We start from the raw sequence: 19,077 nt of genomic DNA on the forward strand, positions 1-19,077 counted from the left end.
GTAGCTGAGGCAGGCCTCAGTGCCTGGAGGTAGATTTTTAGAGGCTGTAGCTAGTACCACCATACAGGCAAACAGCTCGGCACCAGCGGAGTCCCAGACTCATCCGTGCCAGTTCTTGTTAATTATCAGCCTGTGTTTCTCCATCCAAGCTTTCTGATGGCTGCTACAATGCTCAAGCTGCTCTGTACCCACTTTTTAGGAAACGTGGCCATGGTGTTGAGTTCAGCCCACCCTGGGGAGAGGTGGAAATCCTGCAGGGAAGAGGTTGGGGGCAAGCCGCATGGCTCGCGTCGGGGAATGGCACATCCTGAACCCTTCATCGGAAAGTTACGGCGTAAGGCAGGAGGTGTTTGTCCTTCTTACTGCTAATTGAACCGCTCATCCTACAGCCTGCGTATGCCCAGAGCCTGCTGGAGTCATCTACACAGAGGGAGCAGAAAGGACACTGTCCCCCGCCCGCTGGAAAGCAGACCTGCCACCTTCCCGGCTCCCAGCTGAAGCCTGGCCAGGGACGAGCGGGTGAGAAACCAGCAAAGCCAGGATCAGATTGCAGCAGGCTCCTCCTCCAGAGACTACAGAGAGGGAAGGAGAGGCGGGGAGCTGGAGCCAGCAACTCCAGGCTGTCTACCTGCACCTTGCCAGCCAGGCTGGGGACCGCGCAGGGGACCAGCATCTTCTCATCCCGCATCCCATGGGCTGTGCGGGCTACCCCGGGCACATCCCCCCACCGCTGCCCACCTCCTGCCCGGCATGGAGGGCCTGAGCTCCAGCCTGAAGAAGAAAGCCACGGAGCAGCACTACAGGGCCGAGGTGATGATTGCTGGAGAGCAGCTGAGGTAGGAGGTGATGGGGCCCTCCCCAGGCTGGGGCAGGGCTGCACCCCGGGGCTCCCCACTGTACCCTGTTAGGATGCTCAAGGCTTTATCCTTGAGCGAGCCCTTCCCCGGTATCTGCTGATCCTTTCTTCACCCACCAAACCAGTGGTGAGCCAGGTCCTTTCCCGTATTACCTTGTCCTGCTGCTCCTCTCCACGCATCCCCTGTCCTTTGCCTCCAGGTGCCAAGGGACTGGCAGGTGGGTTTAGATGGAGACAGGATTTTTTTCCTCCTTTTGCATCTTCCCCCGAGTGCAGAGCCTGATGTGGTGACACTCTGCAGCCTCCCCAAGGTCCCTGGTCCCTGCCTGGACAGGAGCAGCACCGACTCGGGGCTCCTTTGGACTTTGGGAGTGATGGGGGAGGTCATCCCGTGGGTGCTGTGCACCCGAATTGTTTTGCACAGCAAGACGTGGGGTCTTCCATCTCTTGAAATTCACTTGTGGGAACTTCCACTGGTTTGTAGTCCCTGTTCTTGAGCCGCTTCTGAGGTTTTTTTCTTATGAAAACAGAAATATGTTCTCCAATACAAGAAAACCCATGTGGCTGAGAAAATGTGTTCCTTGTGCATCTGGGGTCAGACTCCCCCTTTCTTCTAAGCATGTGGCCGTAGCTTTTCTAGCTCCTGAGCAGAGTTTGCTTGTTTGTGTCTAGAACTGTTCTGTTTTGCTTTGAAATGTGGGTGGAAAATAGGAAATAGATCCTTGAGTAATGTAAAGAGCCCAGATCCCAAGTGTGCTAACATCAGATTCCTAAAATTAGCTCTGTCCGTTCTCAGTGAGTCATGTTAGCCTCAGCTTTATTATTTTTACTGTATCAAGGATTGATAATTCCAGCTAAGGATTAGGGCTCCATCTTGAAAACACATCCAGTGTTCAAACTGGTTGGTTTTTAAAGATGTAGTGATGGTTAGTCACGTTTCTAGTTTACTGTGTTTCACAGATATTACGTCCTAGCTCCAGAAGTTAAATCTTTTCTTCGGGTAGTGACTGGGAAAGCTGCTGTTGCAGGTGGAGGCTGCATCAACCTTTCTGCCTTTGCAGTGTTTGCAGTTCATGTTGTAAGCAAAGCTTTGAAAATGAGTTTAACTTTCTTATAGGGAAAAGCATCAGCTGATCTAAGAGTGACATCTCATTTCAATAATTCAGTGTAAGAGATGTAAAGTTATAACTTTTGCTATCTTGTGGGCAGGGCAGGCTTATTTATATTTGTATTTCCAGTATTTTACTCCTCTGGAGTGACTGAGGTTTAAAATGGCTCCTATAGCCTGAGCCAAAAGAGGGTCAGGTATTCAGAGAAAAAAATGAAATAATCAATATGTGTTAAAACTGAGCAGTGTGCGTGCTAGGGGAATGATGTGGCTTCCTCGTGCCTTTCAGAGGGCAGGGGCACGTCAGATCCTGGAGCATTTGGTGATGGTGACTGTAAGGAGGAGAAAGAGGTACAAGAAATCTGTGAACAGAGCTCTTCTAGTCTACTGCACGCTATGCTAGTTCTTCCGAGCAAAGTAAAGGCTTAGGTCAAATGCTACAGGTTTCTGAACACCGATAATACCAACTCCCTTTTTCCTCCCAGCATTTGTCTGGAAACTTCACTCCTTATTGGCAGCATGAATGTGCTCTGGGCCTCTAAAAAGGATGCTAAAAGCCTGAAGGGAGCCAAAGGCGATAAATTTTCTTTAGTGCAACTGGGATAAAGGTGAATAGAAAACCCAAAATATATGTACTTTTTGGGGCATCCATTTTTTTTTCTTTCCTTTTTTTTTTTTTTTTTTTTTCCCACCCCACCTTATAGCTGGAGTGCCTTGGAGTCTCCTGGTTAGGGAGCTCCCAAAATCTGGGATATTTTTTTTTTTCAGACCAAGCTCATGGCAGCAGGTTGCAATTCGTTTCTACCCTGGGGTGAACGTGATGCAGGTTATCTCTGCTGGAAGGGGCGATAGGAAGGCTTGGAAACAAGGGCAGAGCAGAGGTTCGAGCCCTGAGCCCTCACTTCAGATGCTGTCGTACACTGAAGACGTGGTGCTGGGGGCCACGTACTGTTTTGCAAACACTGCAGCGCAGGGAGCAGACCCGATCTGCCTTTGGGCAGCTTTGGCTGCTTGGTGCCCCTGACCTGCTCTTAGAATGTCTTGAGCTCGTCGGTGCGTGGAGAAGAGCAGGTGGATTCCATCCAGCACAACTGCTCTCGTCAGCTGCGTGCTGTGGGTGACGGGTGTAAAGGCCACGGAAGGAGCCCGGCGCTCACAGGGATGGAGAGGTGGGTCCTTGTGCCGGTGGCTCAGCACAGAGCAGTCTCATCCTTCTGCTTTGCTCTGGGTAGGAACCTGTTCCCAGTGCAGGAAGACTGGAATGAGCTGCTGGCCAGCACGGCGTGTAAAACCCAGGGAGGAGGGTGAAGAGATGGACATCAGCCTGCAGTGGGGCTCCTCCTTCCCTCGCTGAAAGGAGAGCTGAGCACTGCAGAGAAGAACACGCTCAGTGCTCGAGCCTGTCTCTTGCCTTCTGGGGATCTTGCAGCCTGGCAGATAAGGAGTTAGTGATAGGAATCTTCCTAGGGCCTGGATGCCCAACAGGCAGCAATGGGGAAACTGAGGCAGAGAGGCTGGATGATGTCTCAGGCAACAGCAGATGGGGCAGGGCTAAATGTCTGTGGAGTGGTCCCCTGCTTTTCCCCAGGAATAAAGAAGCATGTAAAGGAGCCCTGACTCTGTAAACCTGGATCAGCAAATACACTGTTGTATTTACATAAAATCTCAAACATTTGTTTTTCCCTGTTCTCCGCTTCCTGCCCCGCCTCCCCACTATTGTATTTAATCAAACAAACCTTTGCTCCATCTTCACAGTTCTTTGGCTTCCCAGCAAGTTTGCAAATCCCTCCGAGTTTGGTTTGGCTGGAGGGATGAGTCTGTTCAGTGTCAGGGTGTGCTTCCCAGCCAGAAATAGCTGCTCGAGCGAGGGGTGAGGGAATGCTTCGTGGGGATGGCTGGGAACAAACTGGATCCTGACGGAGTCGAGGGGAGCGGGGAAGCTGTGCTTTGGGCTGTCTGTCTGTCTGTCAGGGTCCATTTGTTTCCACGGGGATGCTGCTTTCTAGTCTATGGGGAGGGAAGAGGAGTTCTGGGTCTTGATTCTCTCCCCATCAAAAGGACAAAGATAATAAATTGACACTTTGGTCTTGGTTTTGAGGGCTTCTGTCTCAGACTCGTTCCTCACATCTGCTGTCGGTCTTTTTTGTTTCAGACATATGAACTTGCATAAAAATCACACCAGTTTTACTGGGCGTTATGTGGTCCTGGGTGGCATTCTGTAAAAGGCTCAATTAGTCATTTTTAATTGCAACAAATGGCTTATCTGAACAGAGATAGCCTGGAACAGCTACTGCACTTTGAATTCACACCCTGCTGCAATCTTTCTCAAGTATAGACAAGCCTCTGTGCACTCTCCTCTGGGTATTCCTCATGGTCAAGCGAACTGGCTGTTCTCTAATAACCCCGTTAAGCTGCGTTAGTCACTCTTAAACATAAAATAAACTTGGTAAACTTATGTCTTGACCAGAAGAAGTGAGAGGAGAAGGAGAGTTTTCTATGAAGAGCAAAACTGTGATTTCAGCCACTGTCCAAGATTTTCAGTGGTGCCGAGTGTTTGGTTTGGATGCTCGGATTGAGACGCTGTTAAATAAAACGCTCGTGCTTTGATGCTCTGGACATTGGGCTCACTCAAAGGTGTGTAGCTGAACAAGCCAAAATTTGTATTCCTGGCCAAAACTCTTGGGTCCACAAGAGATTTGGTGTTCTCTGTTGAACTTTGACCTCTTGAAGTAGGGATGTTTTCCTGGAGGGATCGCGGGACACTGCTTGGTGTGGCGGTTCACCGGCTGAACGTTATTTTCAGCTCTGGTGAACGTGAGGACTGGGAAGTAGACTTGTGCTTGCCAGGGCTTCTTTTTGAGATACAAGTCCTGTTTTCCTATACATACATTTAAATACAAGTAGGAAGAGAAAACATTTCTGTGCAGCTTTGGGCTGCCACAGGCATGCAAAGCTTTCCCCTCTCCCCTAGAACAGACTGGGAGTGAAGCGAACTGGGTTTTACTGAGCCCGGTTGCAGGGGGAGTTTTGCATGAACGTGCCTCTGCAGCAGCTATTTTTGCAGATGTGCTGTTGTGGTTGTTGCTGCCTTTTGCTGAGCACTTAGTTGTTTGTTTGTTTGTGGTTTGGTGTCTTTTTTTTCTTCTTTTCCTTCTGTAGAGATAGGAACGGAAAAGATCCTTTGGGTGACGCATCTTTCCAGGGCCATTCATCTGTACGTAACCCTGTGGGAATGCAAACCAGAGTTAATATCCTTGAAAGATTCACCTTGACATTTGAGATGCTCAAGGTGTGTTGACATGGGTAGGAGGTGATGGAGAGCAGCCCAGGGAGATGTTCCCACTCCATGCTGGCACGCACGAGTTCTTGGTGCAGAATATCTATCGCTTTAGGGATCGCTCTAGTTGTGCAACTATGACACAGTGAAAGCAGCACCTTTCCCAATACAAGAAAGCCCTTTGCCTTCTGATTTAGACGCTCAGCTGTGAAATTGCGTGAAATGTGAACACACAGAAGTAATTGAAAGAGGAGCTGCTTGGGTTGCCCTCCAGCAGTGGACACCAGTAACGCTGCTGGGAAAACGCTGGCCTGCCAGAGGAGCAGGGACGCTGTGTTTGGAACAGCTGAAGTGACTTAAACTCTTGATTCCCTAGAGGTTTGGGGTTTTTTTTTAGTTGGTTTTTTTTTTTTTTTCCTGGTTTTTGTTTGTTGTGGTTTTGGTTTTTTTTTTTCCTCCTATTTACACTGCTGTGGATCTGCCTTTCAACAAGGTTACACAGGATGAATAATGATGTCTTTGTAGTGACCTTGACAAAAGCCCAATTTGGTTACCCAACGCAGCCTACCCAAAGCAAACACATGTGAAAGCAGCTCAGCGACTGCCAAGCGAGGAGTGTTTCATAAGAGTCAACTCTCGTGTTCTGGCAAGTATTTTATCCTTGCTTTATTCTGCTTGCTGCCTTTTTTTTTTTTTTCCCCTTTTGAAAAAGTAATATGTACACAGGGTAGGTTTTGGCATCTAGAAGACTCCTAATACTGCATTACACATCCTTCCTGAAAGCTTTTTTATCTGGAAGCACGATTGTAAGCCACTCGGAATTTCACAGGCTTTGTTTTTGCAACACGGACTGGTTTCTAGAGGGTGTCAGCTGAGCTGTTCGAAGACACAGTGGTATTACGTCCTTCTCTGTCTGAAGGACAGAATTTGTCTCCTCATAGTTTATGGGAAATGGTAAACAAGAGGGAAGTGAAAAGAACACAAGGACACTCGAGCTGTGCATCTTCCGCCGCCCTGGGCCTGCGGGCAAGAGAGCAAACTCATCACGAACTTTAAACAGCCTGAGGATGCTGCTGCTCCAGAGGTGCTTAAATACCACTTAATTCCTGTCCTGGCAGTTGTTCCAACAGAATAGTTTCAGAATAAGTGGGCTTTGGTTTTGTTTTGTTTGGTTTTTGTTTTTTTTTTTAATCTTATATTTTAGTAGTACTGTTTGCTGAAAACCTTTTCTTTTTTTTTCTTTCCCCTCAAGATTTGTGCATTTTCTGCAGTATTCTGAAACATCATTAAAAAAAAAAAAAAAAACCAAACCTATGGGGAAATATTATTCTCCCAACCACTTTCTGCTCAGGCCTTGTGTGAATATGGTCTAATGTATTATTGTGGGTGAAGATGTGTATGTATTTTATATATATATATAGTCTCTGTAGACTCCTGCAGACTCTTGATAGCAGTAGAGTACTCTTGGTACTTTTCTTATCTCTACTAAACATGCCTCTAAAGTGGCATCCCACTTGCTGATTATGAAGGAAAGAAAGCATATAAAAAATGACTGCTTGTCTTGTCCCATAGCAGAGGGATGTCGCGGTGGGGGAGCTTCTCTGTTTGCTGTTGCTGCTGACTGTGCCCGATTGCATTTTGACAGTGGCCCATGAAATAAAGGAAGGAAAAAAGCAAAAATAACCTCTAAAAACAATAGGCGGCTGTCTGTGGACTGTTCTATTCAGGTAAAATCCATATGGAGAATGACTGCTTGTCACTTGTGGGAATGAGCCTTCCAGATAAAAATACTGAATATAGACTTCAGTATTTGAGGGACGCCTGTCAAAGGCAAAGCCGGGAGCTGGTTCTGCATGAATCTTTAGGTTAGTGTTTTAGTTACAGGGAAAGTTTGAAAATATCGATTAAGATTTATGTTGGCTTGTAGCAGCCTCAGCATGAACTGTAACAATCAGTTACTCATCCTCCATGCAACAAAAGGTTTTACCTTACGATTTCTGAGACACTAGTATTTGTAAATCCTACAATATAGGATAAGCCGTCATTACCTGATGGATTTTTGAAACTTCTCCTGTGGTGCCTGAAACTGTTGTCCAACATGCTGTGTTGTACACAACTTCTTCAAAAAGAACAAAAGAGGCATGACATAAGACAGGCTGCAGTGATGAATGCCTTTGTAAAATATACTGGCTCAAGGCAAAACTTCATCGAAATGAGTAATTTGAAAACAGAAACATCCTGGAGTTACAGAGGAGATGTTTAATTAATATCTCCCCTCTGCTGCATGCACTTGGCATTTTCCAGGGTTGGTATTTTGAGAACAGTCATGACTACAGGGCAGAAGTTTGGCTCCTGGACAGATCTTCTGCCAAATTGGGTTGGCTTTGGCTTGAACACATAAGATCTCTGTGCCTTGTGGCTTACTGAGTTGTGAAGGTCCTTTTAAACTTCAAAGTTGAGTAACCTTCACCCACATATGTCTTTCCATTAGAGTCACAGATGAGCCATAACATCAGGGTTTTCAGGATAGGATGGTTTTTGTTTTGCTAAACTCTGTCCCGGTCTATCCCAGTTTAATCTAGAAAATGCCAGGACTGTTGTCCACTGTTGCTATGGATTAGTGGGTACGTGGATTAGTAGGTAGGGCATGGGGTCCACCTGGCACTTGCCTCTTGGACCCATGTAGAAGAAATGAGGTCTCCTGTTACTGCCCCCACCCTGAGCTATGACGAAGGTTTTGTCCTGGGGGCACCTACATTCCTGATTTCATGGTTATCGGGAAGGATGAGTCTCTTTAACGAAGTAACAAGTGATAGGACAAGAGGGAATGGCCTCAAACTGCCCAGGGCAGGGTCAGGCTGGCTCTGAGGAAGGATTTCTGTGCAGAAGGGGCTGTTGGGCGTTGGAATGGGCTGCCCAGGGCAGGGGGGAGTCCCCGGGATCCCTGGAGGGGTTGAAGAGTCGGGCTGAGCCAGCGCTGAGGGATCTGGGGGAGTTGGGAAGGGTCAGGGGGAGGGTCAGGGTTGGGCTGGAGGAGCTGCAAGGGCTTTTCCAACCCAGAGGATTCTGGGATTCTGTGAGAGCCAGACACAGAATCATGCCAAGATGACAAGTATATGTACTACTATTTTTTTTTTTTTTTCTGTGTTTTGACCCTTCTTCACAAGCTTCAGTTAGCTGCTGTAGATTTTTTAGAGACTTGATTAGAACAAAAAGACACGCTTCTGACTAAGACTCGTGCAGGCAATTATATAACCTCTGTAGTGGTAGGAGGAGAGAAGGGGATGCTGGAGAGGCTCCTTAGGATTGACTGATGTGGTCTTGCAAACTCAAGTGCTTTGGTTGGATTTATAAGTCGCTGGGTGCTTGCTAGAAGTCCCAAATCATCAGTGGTTCCTCTAGGCTGGGCTATTAGACCCAAATCCTCCTGTAACACCAGCTATGCTCAGGGGCTGTTTTTCTGTCTAGGCTTCGCCTCCACGATGGGAAGCTCATTAAGGACAGACGTTACCACCTCCGAACATACCCCAACTGCTTCGTGGCAAAGGAGCTCACAGACTGGCTGATCGACCACAAAGAAGCACCAGACCGAGAGACGGGCATCCGCCTCATGCAGAAGCTAATGGACCATTACATCATCCATCACGGTGTGTGGGTTTCTCTGCTCCCCGCTGCGTCTCCCCCGGGGAGGTGGCTGCGTTATCTGGTCACCGTGTGTGTCCAGCAGCCCGTGGGAGCGTGGTCAGGTCCCTGTGCACAACCCTCCTGTGGCTGAGGGCTCCTGGAGAAGCTGGGAGGTGATGGGCAGGCGTGAGGCTCTGTGGGGTTGGAGCTGTGTGAAGCTGCAGTGCTCTGGGGGATGTGCCAGCTCCCTGTCCTACAGAAAAGGGATTTGGGCTGTGCGCTGGTAAAACAGCACCTGAAGTGCCTCATTTGAAAGCAAGTTCAGCAACACCTCACCTACATTGCCCTACAGCCGTTGCATCAGCAGCCGGTGGTGGATATTTTTTAAAAAGCTGGTCTAGCTCACGTGCAGAAACTGAAAGAACACATGCTTCAACTCTGCAGGGAAGTTCATTTTTTTCTTAACTGTAAGAGCCCAGAGTTCCTCAGTTTCCCTGTCCATGCTGGGGTGGGACAAGTAGGGGTGTGGAGTCAACACCACTCAAAGCAAAAAGTCATTTGGTACCTGAAGCTGAAGCAATCCTGTAGGAAGGCCTCCCTTGGGAATTAAGCGTGTGACACTATTTTGAAGGCTTATCTACGGAACCTGTTAAAAATCATAAAAAATAAAAGGGGGTGAGGTGGGGATAAAAGCAGCTTGGTTCTCAAGCCCAGATCTTAGTACTCAGGCTTTGTTCTTTTTAAAAATTATTTGGAACTTCCAGCAGTTTGGGATTAATTTGTGGTCTGTGCCTGTCCCTGAGCTGCAGAGCAGTCCCCAAGGTCCAGCCCTTGGTCCCAATATAACAATAGGAAACAAGGGCATATTAGCAAAGAGCTGTTTCTTTTTTTTTTTTTTTTTGTGTCAGGCCTAATCAGGAATAAAAGTCCTGGATATTCAAACAGGCCTGGGAGACCCCTGCCCTTGGTGGGAAGGGTTGTGGCTGAGCTGCTGGTTGAGCTCTCTTGCTTCCAAGTCCTCAGGGGATGAGCCGTGGTAATCTGGAGTAGGGCAGTAGTTTGTCACAGGAGGATGAAGCTGAGGAGACAGAAGCAGGTGACAACTTTCCCCCCCCTCTTCTTTAGGGTCCAGAAATAGCTGCCTTGGACCACTGCAATGCAAACACTCTGTTGCCATCTGCTACTTGCTGAGGTTAATGCCCTTTACATTAAGCTGCCTTGAATAAAAATAAACAGCTGCTGTGCTTTATCACCAAAGTGTAAAGTTGAAGCAGTGAGTTCTCAGTTAACCATTAACACTTAAAACTGATTTTTTAATTTTTTTTTTTCCATCTCTCCAGCTGACAGTTTCAAATAAATCCATTAGTTTGTTAAACCTGTGCAGCACTGGGTACCAGTGCTGTTTTGATAGCTTATCACGGACGTGTCCCTCCTGCTTCCATGATAATTCCTGGCAGGACACAGCCGTTGACTTTCCGACTTGCCTTATGACCATTAATTTTTGTTGGTCCTATAGAAACAAGGCTGCCTGCTAACCGCAGCGCTGCGCCAAGTGCTTTGCAATTGGCTGTCTAAACTGTTTGCCCTCTTCTCCACTGGGATCCAGAAGACGATAATTATCTCATGAAGATCATTATCTGTGCTGCCTCTTAATGGTCTGATGTGGTTTGAGCTGTTCTTCTATTACTTGCTGGAAACACCTTAAAATTGGACTTCAAATAGCAAAAAAAGCTTCGGTTTTCTAATGGGTGTAGTCCTGTAAGGTTTTATGTTCAATTCCCAATTGCAATGCCATCGGAATCGTTGCTCCTTGGAGCTGACAAAATGCAAACTTTCACCTTTTAAAACCTTCTCAACCTGCTTCTTGCTTGATGAGTCCCGGGCTTTAGCGTCCTGATTTCACATCCAGACCACCCACTGCTCGGGAGGACTGATGAACTCCCAAATAATCTGACACTTGGGAGCATTTTGCTGCTTACCAAAAGGGGAATGAAGTTTCGCCAGCCCGCTCAGAAGAATGAACAAGCGCTAAAATTTTTCACAAGAAGTATCTTGTATAATTTGAATTTCACTCTAGTGGGTTACCTTACTCCAGCGAGGAAATCTTTGTGGTTTTCTTTTCTAGTCCTTTGACTAATTTTCTTTGTTTTTTGGGCATATTCTTGACTACTTTTTTTTTTTTTTTTTACTGCTGAAGCTTCTTTAGTCATATTCTTGACTACTTTTTTTTTTTTTTACTGCTGAAGCTTCTCCTTCTTGCTTCAGATGGGCGGACCTGAAGAAAGGCAGGCTGGCTGCTTTGGGCTGGACTGTGATTTTGGGGCTGTGTGGTTCTGTGGTTTGGGTTTTGGTTGGGGTTTTTTTTGGTTTTTTTTTTTTTTTTTTTTTTACTTGTAAATCTGTTGCAGGCAAGTTTATCTCAAGGCTGAATCCCAAATATTTACTTGCTAAATGTTGCATGCACTTTACACAATCTGTAAATGCATGTCTGTTCTCATCCCCAAGATGAAACTGAGGCTTTTCATATAGATTTGATTATTCCAGTTGAATGCAACTTGCTTTGAAGAAAATATTCTCACTTGAGGTCAGTTTGCTGTGCAAATGAATTGGGCTGAGTTGGCACAAAATGGTGTGGAAAAGTTGGTGTCATTATACGTTTTAGCTTACAGTTTTGATGGAGACAGAGGTGATTTTTATGGGGTTTTGGATGAAGCGTGGGGTTTTTCCTCCTGTCTTCCAAGTTTACTTATATGTGGCAGTAGCTTCTAAAAAAAAGCAGATTGAGACAATCAGTTTGTTTTCTTTTAGTCTAAACCAAAACATCAACGTTTAAATTTAAACAACTGAAAAACCCAAAGACCAACAAGAAAAAAAAAAAAAAACCACCACAACAGAAACAAACAACAAAACTTCCCAGTTTGTTCTGATGAACATCTTAGTGTCTGGCTTAAAATGTAGACTCAAACTGGAGCTTTTCTGAGGTCTGTTCAGTGAGAATGAGCTCTCCCACCAGCACGGTGTTTGTAGGCACCCGATTTGGGGAGCGAAGGCTCGGATTCTGGTTGCTCCGTGCTATGAGGGGCATAGAGAAGGACATCGCCTGCAGCCCCCGTAGCTTTTAACCAGGAAATGCCACCCTCCTGAGCCTGTGCAGGTCTGTCTGTCCCTTAGGGACTGACAGCCGCCCGCAGCACTGACATCCCTGCTCTGAACTGCTTTCAGTCTGCGACGAGCACTCGGACTACAAGGACGCCAAGCTGCTTTACCGCTTCCGCAAGGACGACGGGACCTTCCCTCTCAGTAAGGACGTGAAGGTGTTCATGAGAGGGCAGAGTCTTTACGAGAAGTACGTGAGTCCTTCCCCCGCAAAACAGCTCCCAACGAGGGGCGGTGGGAGCGCGCTCTGGCTGTGCTTGCTGCTGATGCTCTACAGCCGGGAGCTACAGCTGGCTTTTCTCTTCCTCCTCTGCACCCTGTGCTGTACCACTGGGAAATGCTGTTTCCTGAGCCCTGTCACAGCCACAGGACAACGGGCCCCTTTGGGGCTGGGCCAGGAGATGGATTCTCAACTCGGATGCTTTTGGGGACTCCAACACAAGCGCGGGTCCTGGGACCTGGCCCGGGCTGCAGTTTGAGTGCTCCTGGGATGGGCCTGTCCAGTGGCCATTCCCAGCCTCCCTGGGAATGTTGCTCCCACCAGCACCGTTAGGATTTACGTCCCACCAAAATGAGGAGGGTAGAGGATCTTCAGGGCCCTGGATCCCTGCACCTCGCTTAGCCTATTTGCAAAAGTTGAAAGGAAAAAACTAATTCTCAAGCAGTAAAGAAAACTCCTCCCGCCTCAAAGTGTTTAGTTTTCTTTATGTTGATTGTTTCTGGTTCTAAATCTAAGCTATCTTCCCAGATAACTCACGAGTCCTTTTGTTAGACTGGGTTCAACCACAGACCCACCCTGTTTCCTTTAACAGCCTCTTCACATCATCTGCATCCTCAAACCTTGGCAATCAGATTCACAACCTGGCACTGAGGGAGAATTCCTTCAGCCAGGCTCGGGGTGGGGGGAGGATTTTGGCTCCCTGCCCTTCTGGCAGACACGCATCCCTTGTACTTTGCTTTTACTCAGGGGTGGTGGCCGTGGGACGGGGAGAGCATCCCGCGTGTCCCACAGCTGAGCCCGCTGCACCCTCTCGTGGAGACGCTGCATTTAACTCTCGATTATGCTGCAAGCTGAGTATGTGTTTACAGAAACGCACCTTCTCCATCAATTTGGATTAACTGCCATGTGGTGTGTGCGTTCTGTTTCTTGCTTGGCTTTCCCCCGCGGGCTTCAGCTGAGGCCGCAGCTGAACTGGTTTTGCTGAAGCTGCTTCCCCCGCTGTGAGAAGATTTACAAAGCTGCCTGACTGCAGCTCTGCATCTCTCCCTCCCTTCCCGCTGCTCCCAGGCAGCACCGTTTTGGCTGTAACGCTTTACCCGCTTCTCTGGGCCTCGCTTCGGCCGGCTGCAGCCCCCGGGTGGGATGGCAGGGCTGCACAGCATCCCCTCTGTGCCAGGCTGGTGAGCGTGGAGGAGTCAATTCTGAAGGTGAGAGAGGAGAATTCGGTGAAGTACCAGAGGACTTTCTTGGGCTGCGAGATGGTTGACTGGCTCGTTCAGGAGGGAGAAGCGGAGAACCGAAAGGAGGCAGTGGAGCTGGGACGGGCGCTGCTGGAGCATGGGATCGTTCAGCACGGTGAGCGAGGGTCTGGCTGGAGCCGGGATGGAAAGCAGATGAGCGTGGTTGTCAAGGCTGTGCTAGGAACAAATCCCCATTCATGGTGTGAAACAAGTGCTGGTCAAGTGCCCACTTGGAGATGGCAATGGGGCCTTTTAGTTCTATGTTTGGAGCCAGTGACCTTTGAAATTGGATCAATCTTCCACCACCCACAAAGGCTTTGAGTTGAAATCTGAGCTATTGCTCTTCAGTTCTTCAAAGCCTCCGGCCGCAGGACTGGGATCCACCCCTGGGTTTGGAGGGCTGGGCTGTGAGGATGTAGGGTTCTGCTATGCTTGGCTGGAGATTGTAACCATCTGCAGGAATTAAACATTCAATTCAGAGGGCAGGGAGTCCTCCGAGTGTCTTGGGGCAGGTGGAGGCCTGTGACTCGGTGGTGCACCCCCGGGAGATGACACCTCTTGGGGAGGTGGCCCTGCTCTTCCTCCTTCCCTGCAGGCAGCATTCTCCAACAGTCCAAAAAACTGCCGTAGGACACAGAGACATTAAAAGCAATTCATCTGGGTCCCTCAGTATATTTGCTGTATGTTTTTCAAACCCTCTCAGCCTCTCCCTCCTCCCCTATTCTCTCCTAGTCTCCAATAGGTATCACTTCTTTGACAGTGACATCCTCTACCAATTCTGGATCAACTTTCGCCGGAGGCGCCGTCTCACAGAGTTACTCAATGAGAACTCTTCTCGCGCCCTCTCTGAGAGCCCGGACAGTCCCTTCTGTCTTCGCAAGCTCAATCCGGACCCAGGCAACACCAGCTTTCTCTCTGGTAACTGTGGATGTGTTTGTGGAGGGCTGTGAAAGCAAGGGTTACGTTGCCAGAGTATCCCAGAGCTGAGGGTGTTCCTCCAGGCATCCCATGACCACCCATCTCACTGGTTTGTGGTGGATGTCATGATGCACTGGCAGCCTCCACCACAGCTCCCCATTCCAGGAAAATAACACAACTTACCATCAGCTCAGCTCTTGGTCTTTCTCGGAAGCTGGTTTTATTCTTTCTAAGCTCAAATGCTGTCCTTGGTCCATGGTTACCTTTCAGATGTGGGTCAGGCTGGTGGGGGAAGTTTGTTATTTTAAACTAGTCTGTTCCTTCCTTTGGGTAAATGTTATTTCTGCCTCTTTCAGTCCAGACCAACAAGGAGATCAAAATTGTCTCAGCGGTTCGAAGGAGCAGCATCACTTCCCTCGCTGGAAACTCCAACCCCTACTTCAGCACTACTCCTGCGCTGGTATTCCCTCCTGTGGCTGAGTGCAACCCCAAATCAGGTCTGGGGTTCTGCGGGGCCCTGTGGCTGCACAGGATAAAGCTTTCCTTCAGGGCATGGGCTAGCTCAAGCCTCAGGTCCAAATCCCTCCACTGTCAGCTTGGTGACTTGCAGGAGGAGAGGGTCAACCTCACCTCCGAGCCGTGGAAAGTTGTGCAAGCCCTTTGAAAAACATTGAGATGAATGCAAAGATTTCTGTGGGTAGTAACTGTGGCTGGTTCTAATATCTGTTTGCCAGCCCATGGTAATCCCCAGGCTACCTCGTTATGCACTTTACTGTATGAAACCCCTGATTCTGATAGGATCTGTCACCTTCTGCTCTAGTGTTAAAGAGACCCGTCACCAACGAAGAGCTCCTGTCCCCTGGGGCCCCTTACGTCAAGAAAACACTAACTGTAAGTGACCACAGCGAAGGGTATTGCTAACCCCACAGTACTGAGTGCTCTGCCTGCTCTTTGATAGCTTTCTGCCTGCTGCTCCGACCTCTGTACGTTGAAACTTTGACTGCATGTCACACCGTCACCGCTCGCTCTTGGTGAGTCTCGGTGGGTCAATGTCTGCAGAATGTTCTTGTGGGTGAAAGTGTGCGCAGCCTCCGCTTTAGCTTAATGTATGTCAAAGGGGTGGATCAGGAAAGAGAATATTTCCTGGGCAGAACTCCTGTTTATATTTCCCCCAGCTCCATGCAGACTGTATAATCAGTTAAGTCTTGTGACAGTTGAGACACGTCCTCGGGGTCACACAGGTATCACCTTTACGCATCTCTCAGGTTCCTGCTGCAGATCAGATATGCTGATATGGCCCGTCAGCATCTGAAGGCCACTCTTCCCTTTCTTTGGATTGGATTTTTTTTTTTTTTTTTAAGGACAAAATAAACACACTGTAAAATCTCCAGGATGCTGCAGACAACCTGAGTTTTGGGCTTTTGCTTTTCTAATTATTTCGAAAGCTGTAGGACCAGTCAAGGCAGGGCTGACGGGTGCTGAATGTTGCAAGACAGTTCCTGACCTGCAGATCCTATCCTGCTTGTTTATTTTTGTGTAAAACTTCTCAGCTCTTTCCTGCCGCACCTTTGAGAGGGGGAATTTCACCAGTTTAGAAAGTGTGAAGGCTGTCTTGCCATTCCGGTTTGACACAAGTAGGGTTACAGAGGAGCTGTGGATCAGGTTCCCGAATTAACTGTGCCGTAGAAGTTGGTGGGAAGGAGCAAGAAAAATAAAGCTGGTCATTAGCGTGGCATGTATGAGGATGCGTTGTTCATTCTCCTCCTGAATGTTCTTGCCCTGCCCTTCAACTCTGCCAGCCTCGGCCTTTCATGGCTCATTTCCTTCTGCTTAGTGTGCAGTTGCTGTTATTTATTTATATGGGTAACATGCAAAGTCCTTTGGGAATTCCTTTTCTCTTTTAGTCACATCAGATGGCCGCAGCACTACAGCAAACTGCTCTGACAGACTGAGATCAGAGTGGGAAAAATTAAGAGTGGCTACTTCCACCCTGGAAATGCTCTTCTGTGCCAAGGAAAAGGCGTCGTGTGCGTGCTCTGGAAATGTTCTCAACACGTTCTTGGTGCATGCCTTGTGCTTCAACTTCATGCTGCCCGTGCTTCGCTCTTCTACACTTGCTGGCAGGGGATATTAAACAGAAAGCAGCGTTGCAGAAAGCAATTATTCTGTGGTTGTGCATCTCGCTTGGTGCACAGCCCTTTCTCTCCCACTCACAGATTAGCATCAGGAGCTGAGCTCTCCATCTCACTAGAACTGTTCCATCTCCTCTATCCAGCCCATTCCTTGGTTTTTGAAACCCTTTTGTTCTGTTTTGTAGATTGTGGGGGATGCAGTGGGCTGGGGGTTTGTGGTCCGAGGAGGAAGACCTTGCCACATCCAGGCAGTGGACCCAGGAGGACCCGCTGCTGCCGCAGGGATGAAGGTACTTCTCACTTGTGGTGACTTACCCGGCGGCAGGGACTTATGTCCTGTTTGAGATTTCAGGCTGAACACATCCTCCGTGATAATGCCACCTCCTGCAGTAGAGATCACTTTGAGTCTGCCCATGGAGCTCTGGCGGGGCGGTGAGAGGCGGAGGGAAGGCTGCTCTCTGCAGGCCAAGTGCGCGGTTGTGTGCCTGCACGGCGGCGGGTTTGTCTTTTGCCAGGGCAGCACAGGGGCTGGGGGCAGCTAAACCCCCAAAAAACTCTGTCAAAACTAAACTGTCCCTGTGGTAGACTTTGGGGTCGTAGAAACTGTTTGAGCCGCTAGAAACGAAGCGGAGAATTCCCAGCTCGGCTCCAGTAGCTGTGTATAACCCCAAAGGACCAGAGCTTTATCCTGAACCTGGCTTTCACAGACCCTGAGCTGTGCAACGCAATTTGTGTTCCTCTGCTATTAACGGTGTAGTTCTGTGTGGAACTATTTGCCATGTCCATGAAAGCTTAATAACTTCAGACTGATGCCTTGCTTTGATTTGTTGAGTAACTTCCAGTATTTCCAGCCCAGGTGAAATAAACTGAGGTCTTGAAACTCATTTTAGACCCAGGCACATATTGGGTTTGTGTGTCAAGTTTTAGGCATGAAGGAAAGAAACGTTGAGTCTCATGGTTCCCTATAAAAACCCCAGCAGTGAGGGAGTAATTTCGACAAGCTGATATAAGTCTAAAGTCATGTGGATATTTGAAATAATGGGATTTTTCAAAGGCAGAGTGTGACTCCTTGTTTGCCTCGGGCAGGATTGGAAGGGGATGGATGAATTTGTTTCATTTACTCAAGAGCCCAGTTAATTTCTCCTTACCTAATCTCGTTTGCTACCAGATTGCTAGATGTTAATATTGTGCCTCATTTCCATCCACGAAATGAACCACTGCTCATAAATGAGTTGGTTTGTTTATTTTTTTCTCTCTCTGTTAGCTCACAGTCTATATCCCTTTGGTCCCTTTTTTATGATGTAGAGATCATAGCACCGTGATTATTAGTGTAGTTTACAGAGGGGTAATGTTTTAGAGGTTGCAGGATTTTGTAGCAAATTATTTGCTTTGCAGCCTCTGGCTCGAGTCCATCACGGGCAGAATTTGCCAAGAAGACGTCGGCTGAAGGTAACCAGCCTTTCCTCTCCCTGCAGGTGTGCCAGTTTGTTTTCTCAGTGAATGGTGTGTATGTTTTGCATCTGGACTATCAAACCATCAGCAGCCTCATCATGACAGGACCACGAACTCTCGTGATGGAAGTCATGGAAGCCGTGGAATGAACAAAGGAGTCTCATCCCACAGCTGTTTGGAAAGGCAGGACACTCCACTCAGCAAGGATCGACTGTGGGGAGGGACCAAGCTTGACCATTCACTGTGAAATGTTAGCCAGGTGTTTTAATATATTTTCAAATAAATACATTCTAATGGACAAGTCACGAATTTTGATGTTGTTGAAATATTTGACTCTACCTGTTGTTGAGAGGGTCTAAGCTCCCGCAGGTCCTTTTTAATGCCAGTGGGGTTGTTCAGCACATCATGAAACCGAGTCTTAAACAAGTCATTCACCCGGTCAAGCTGCAAGGCTGGTGGTACAGGCTGGGAAGCAGCAAGAAGTTTGATACCAAGCAGGTGAGTATATCTGAGCTCCCCTCAGTTGTCTGTGCAGTCTACCAAGAACACAATGTGCTTTCCAGATGGCCCGATAAGCCGTGCCATTGACTCTGTCAAGAAAATAAGGAAATGAATACAGTGATATATGCTTCCTTGTAAAGAAAGTCCAAGGCTCCTGCTACTCTCTTGGCTTAGCCACGCTCACAGCCAGGACTGTTTCTTGCAAAGGTGAGACTTCCATGACTGTGCTTTTTGTGCTCCCAACCCCTAATAATGTTTAAATTCATTAACCAGCTTCACCTCAGCATGGAGCCAGGCAGAGGTCCCAAACATCATAGGATGCTATCAACCTAGTGCCGGGAGGCAGTGGGGGAAAGGAGAGACCCTGACCGGTGTCTGCCCAAAAGGAAATGTGTCATGGTCTGAGTGTGAATCTGGGAGGGAACAGAAATTAGTGAAAGCCACCAAAATCCAGCCCCCGTGCCCTGCTGCATTAGCAGACAGTGCAGAATATGGATGTGCAGACTACCCTGAAAATGGACTCATTTAGGATAACGGGTAATAACAAGAAACTGGGGAGGTTTCTTGCTTTCCAGTTCACAGCGCATCCTGC

At 48.0% G+C, this 19,077-nt stretch overlaps 1 protein-coding gene across 3 annotated transcripts; it reads left to right on the forward strand.

Annotated features, from left to right (window-relative positions):
* Positions 1-639: 639 nt before the first annotated feature.
* LOC141966916 (DEP domain-containing mTOR-interacting protein-like) lies at positions 640-18,243 on the forward strand. 3 transcript variants are annotated; one of them, XM_074920168.1, is made up of 9 exons: positions 640-836; positions 8,710-8,888; positions 12,088-12,211; positions 13,419-13,597; positions 14,215-14,400; positions 14,757-14,897; positions 15,221-15,291; positions 16,718-16,822; positions 18,008-18,243. In XM_074920168.1, exons 1-9 carry the CDS (start codon positions 751-753, stop codon positions 18,131-18,133), a joined length of 1,197 nt encoding a protein of 398 aa, XP_074776269.1. In that variant the 5' UTR covers positions 640-750; the 3' UTR covers positions 18,134-18,243. The 3 variants fall into 3 exon arrangements, 2 of the variants coding, with proteins under 2 accessions (XP_074776269.1, XP_074776270.1); XM_074920169.1 differs by lacking the exon at positions 640-836 and adding an exon at positions 6,904-6,968; XR_012634631.1 differs by lacking the exon at positions 18,008-18,243 and having other exon boundaries at positions 15,221-15,431; positions 16,718-16,778.
* The last annotated feature ends 834 nt before the right edge of the window (positions 18,244-19,077 follow it).

This window comes from Athene noctua, chromosome 16, assembly GCF_965140245.1.
Source record: "Athene noctua chromosome 16, bAthNoc1.hap1.1, whole genome shotgun sequence".
Classification (NCBI taxonomy): domain Eukaryota; kingdom Metazoa; phylum Chordata; class Aves; order Strigiformes; family Strigidae; genus Athene; species Athene noctua.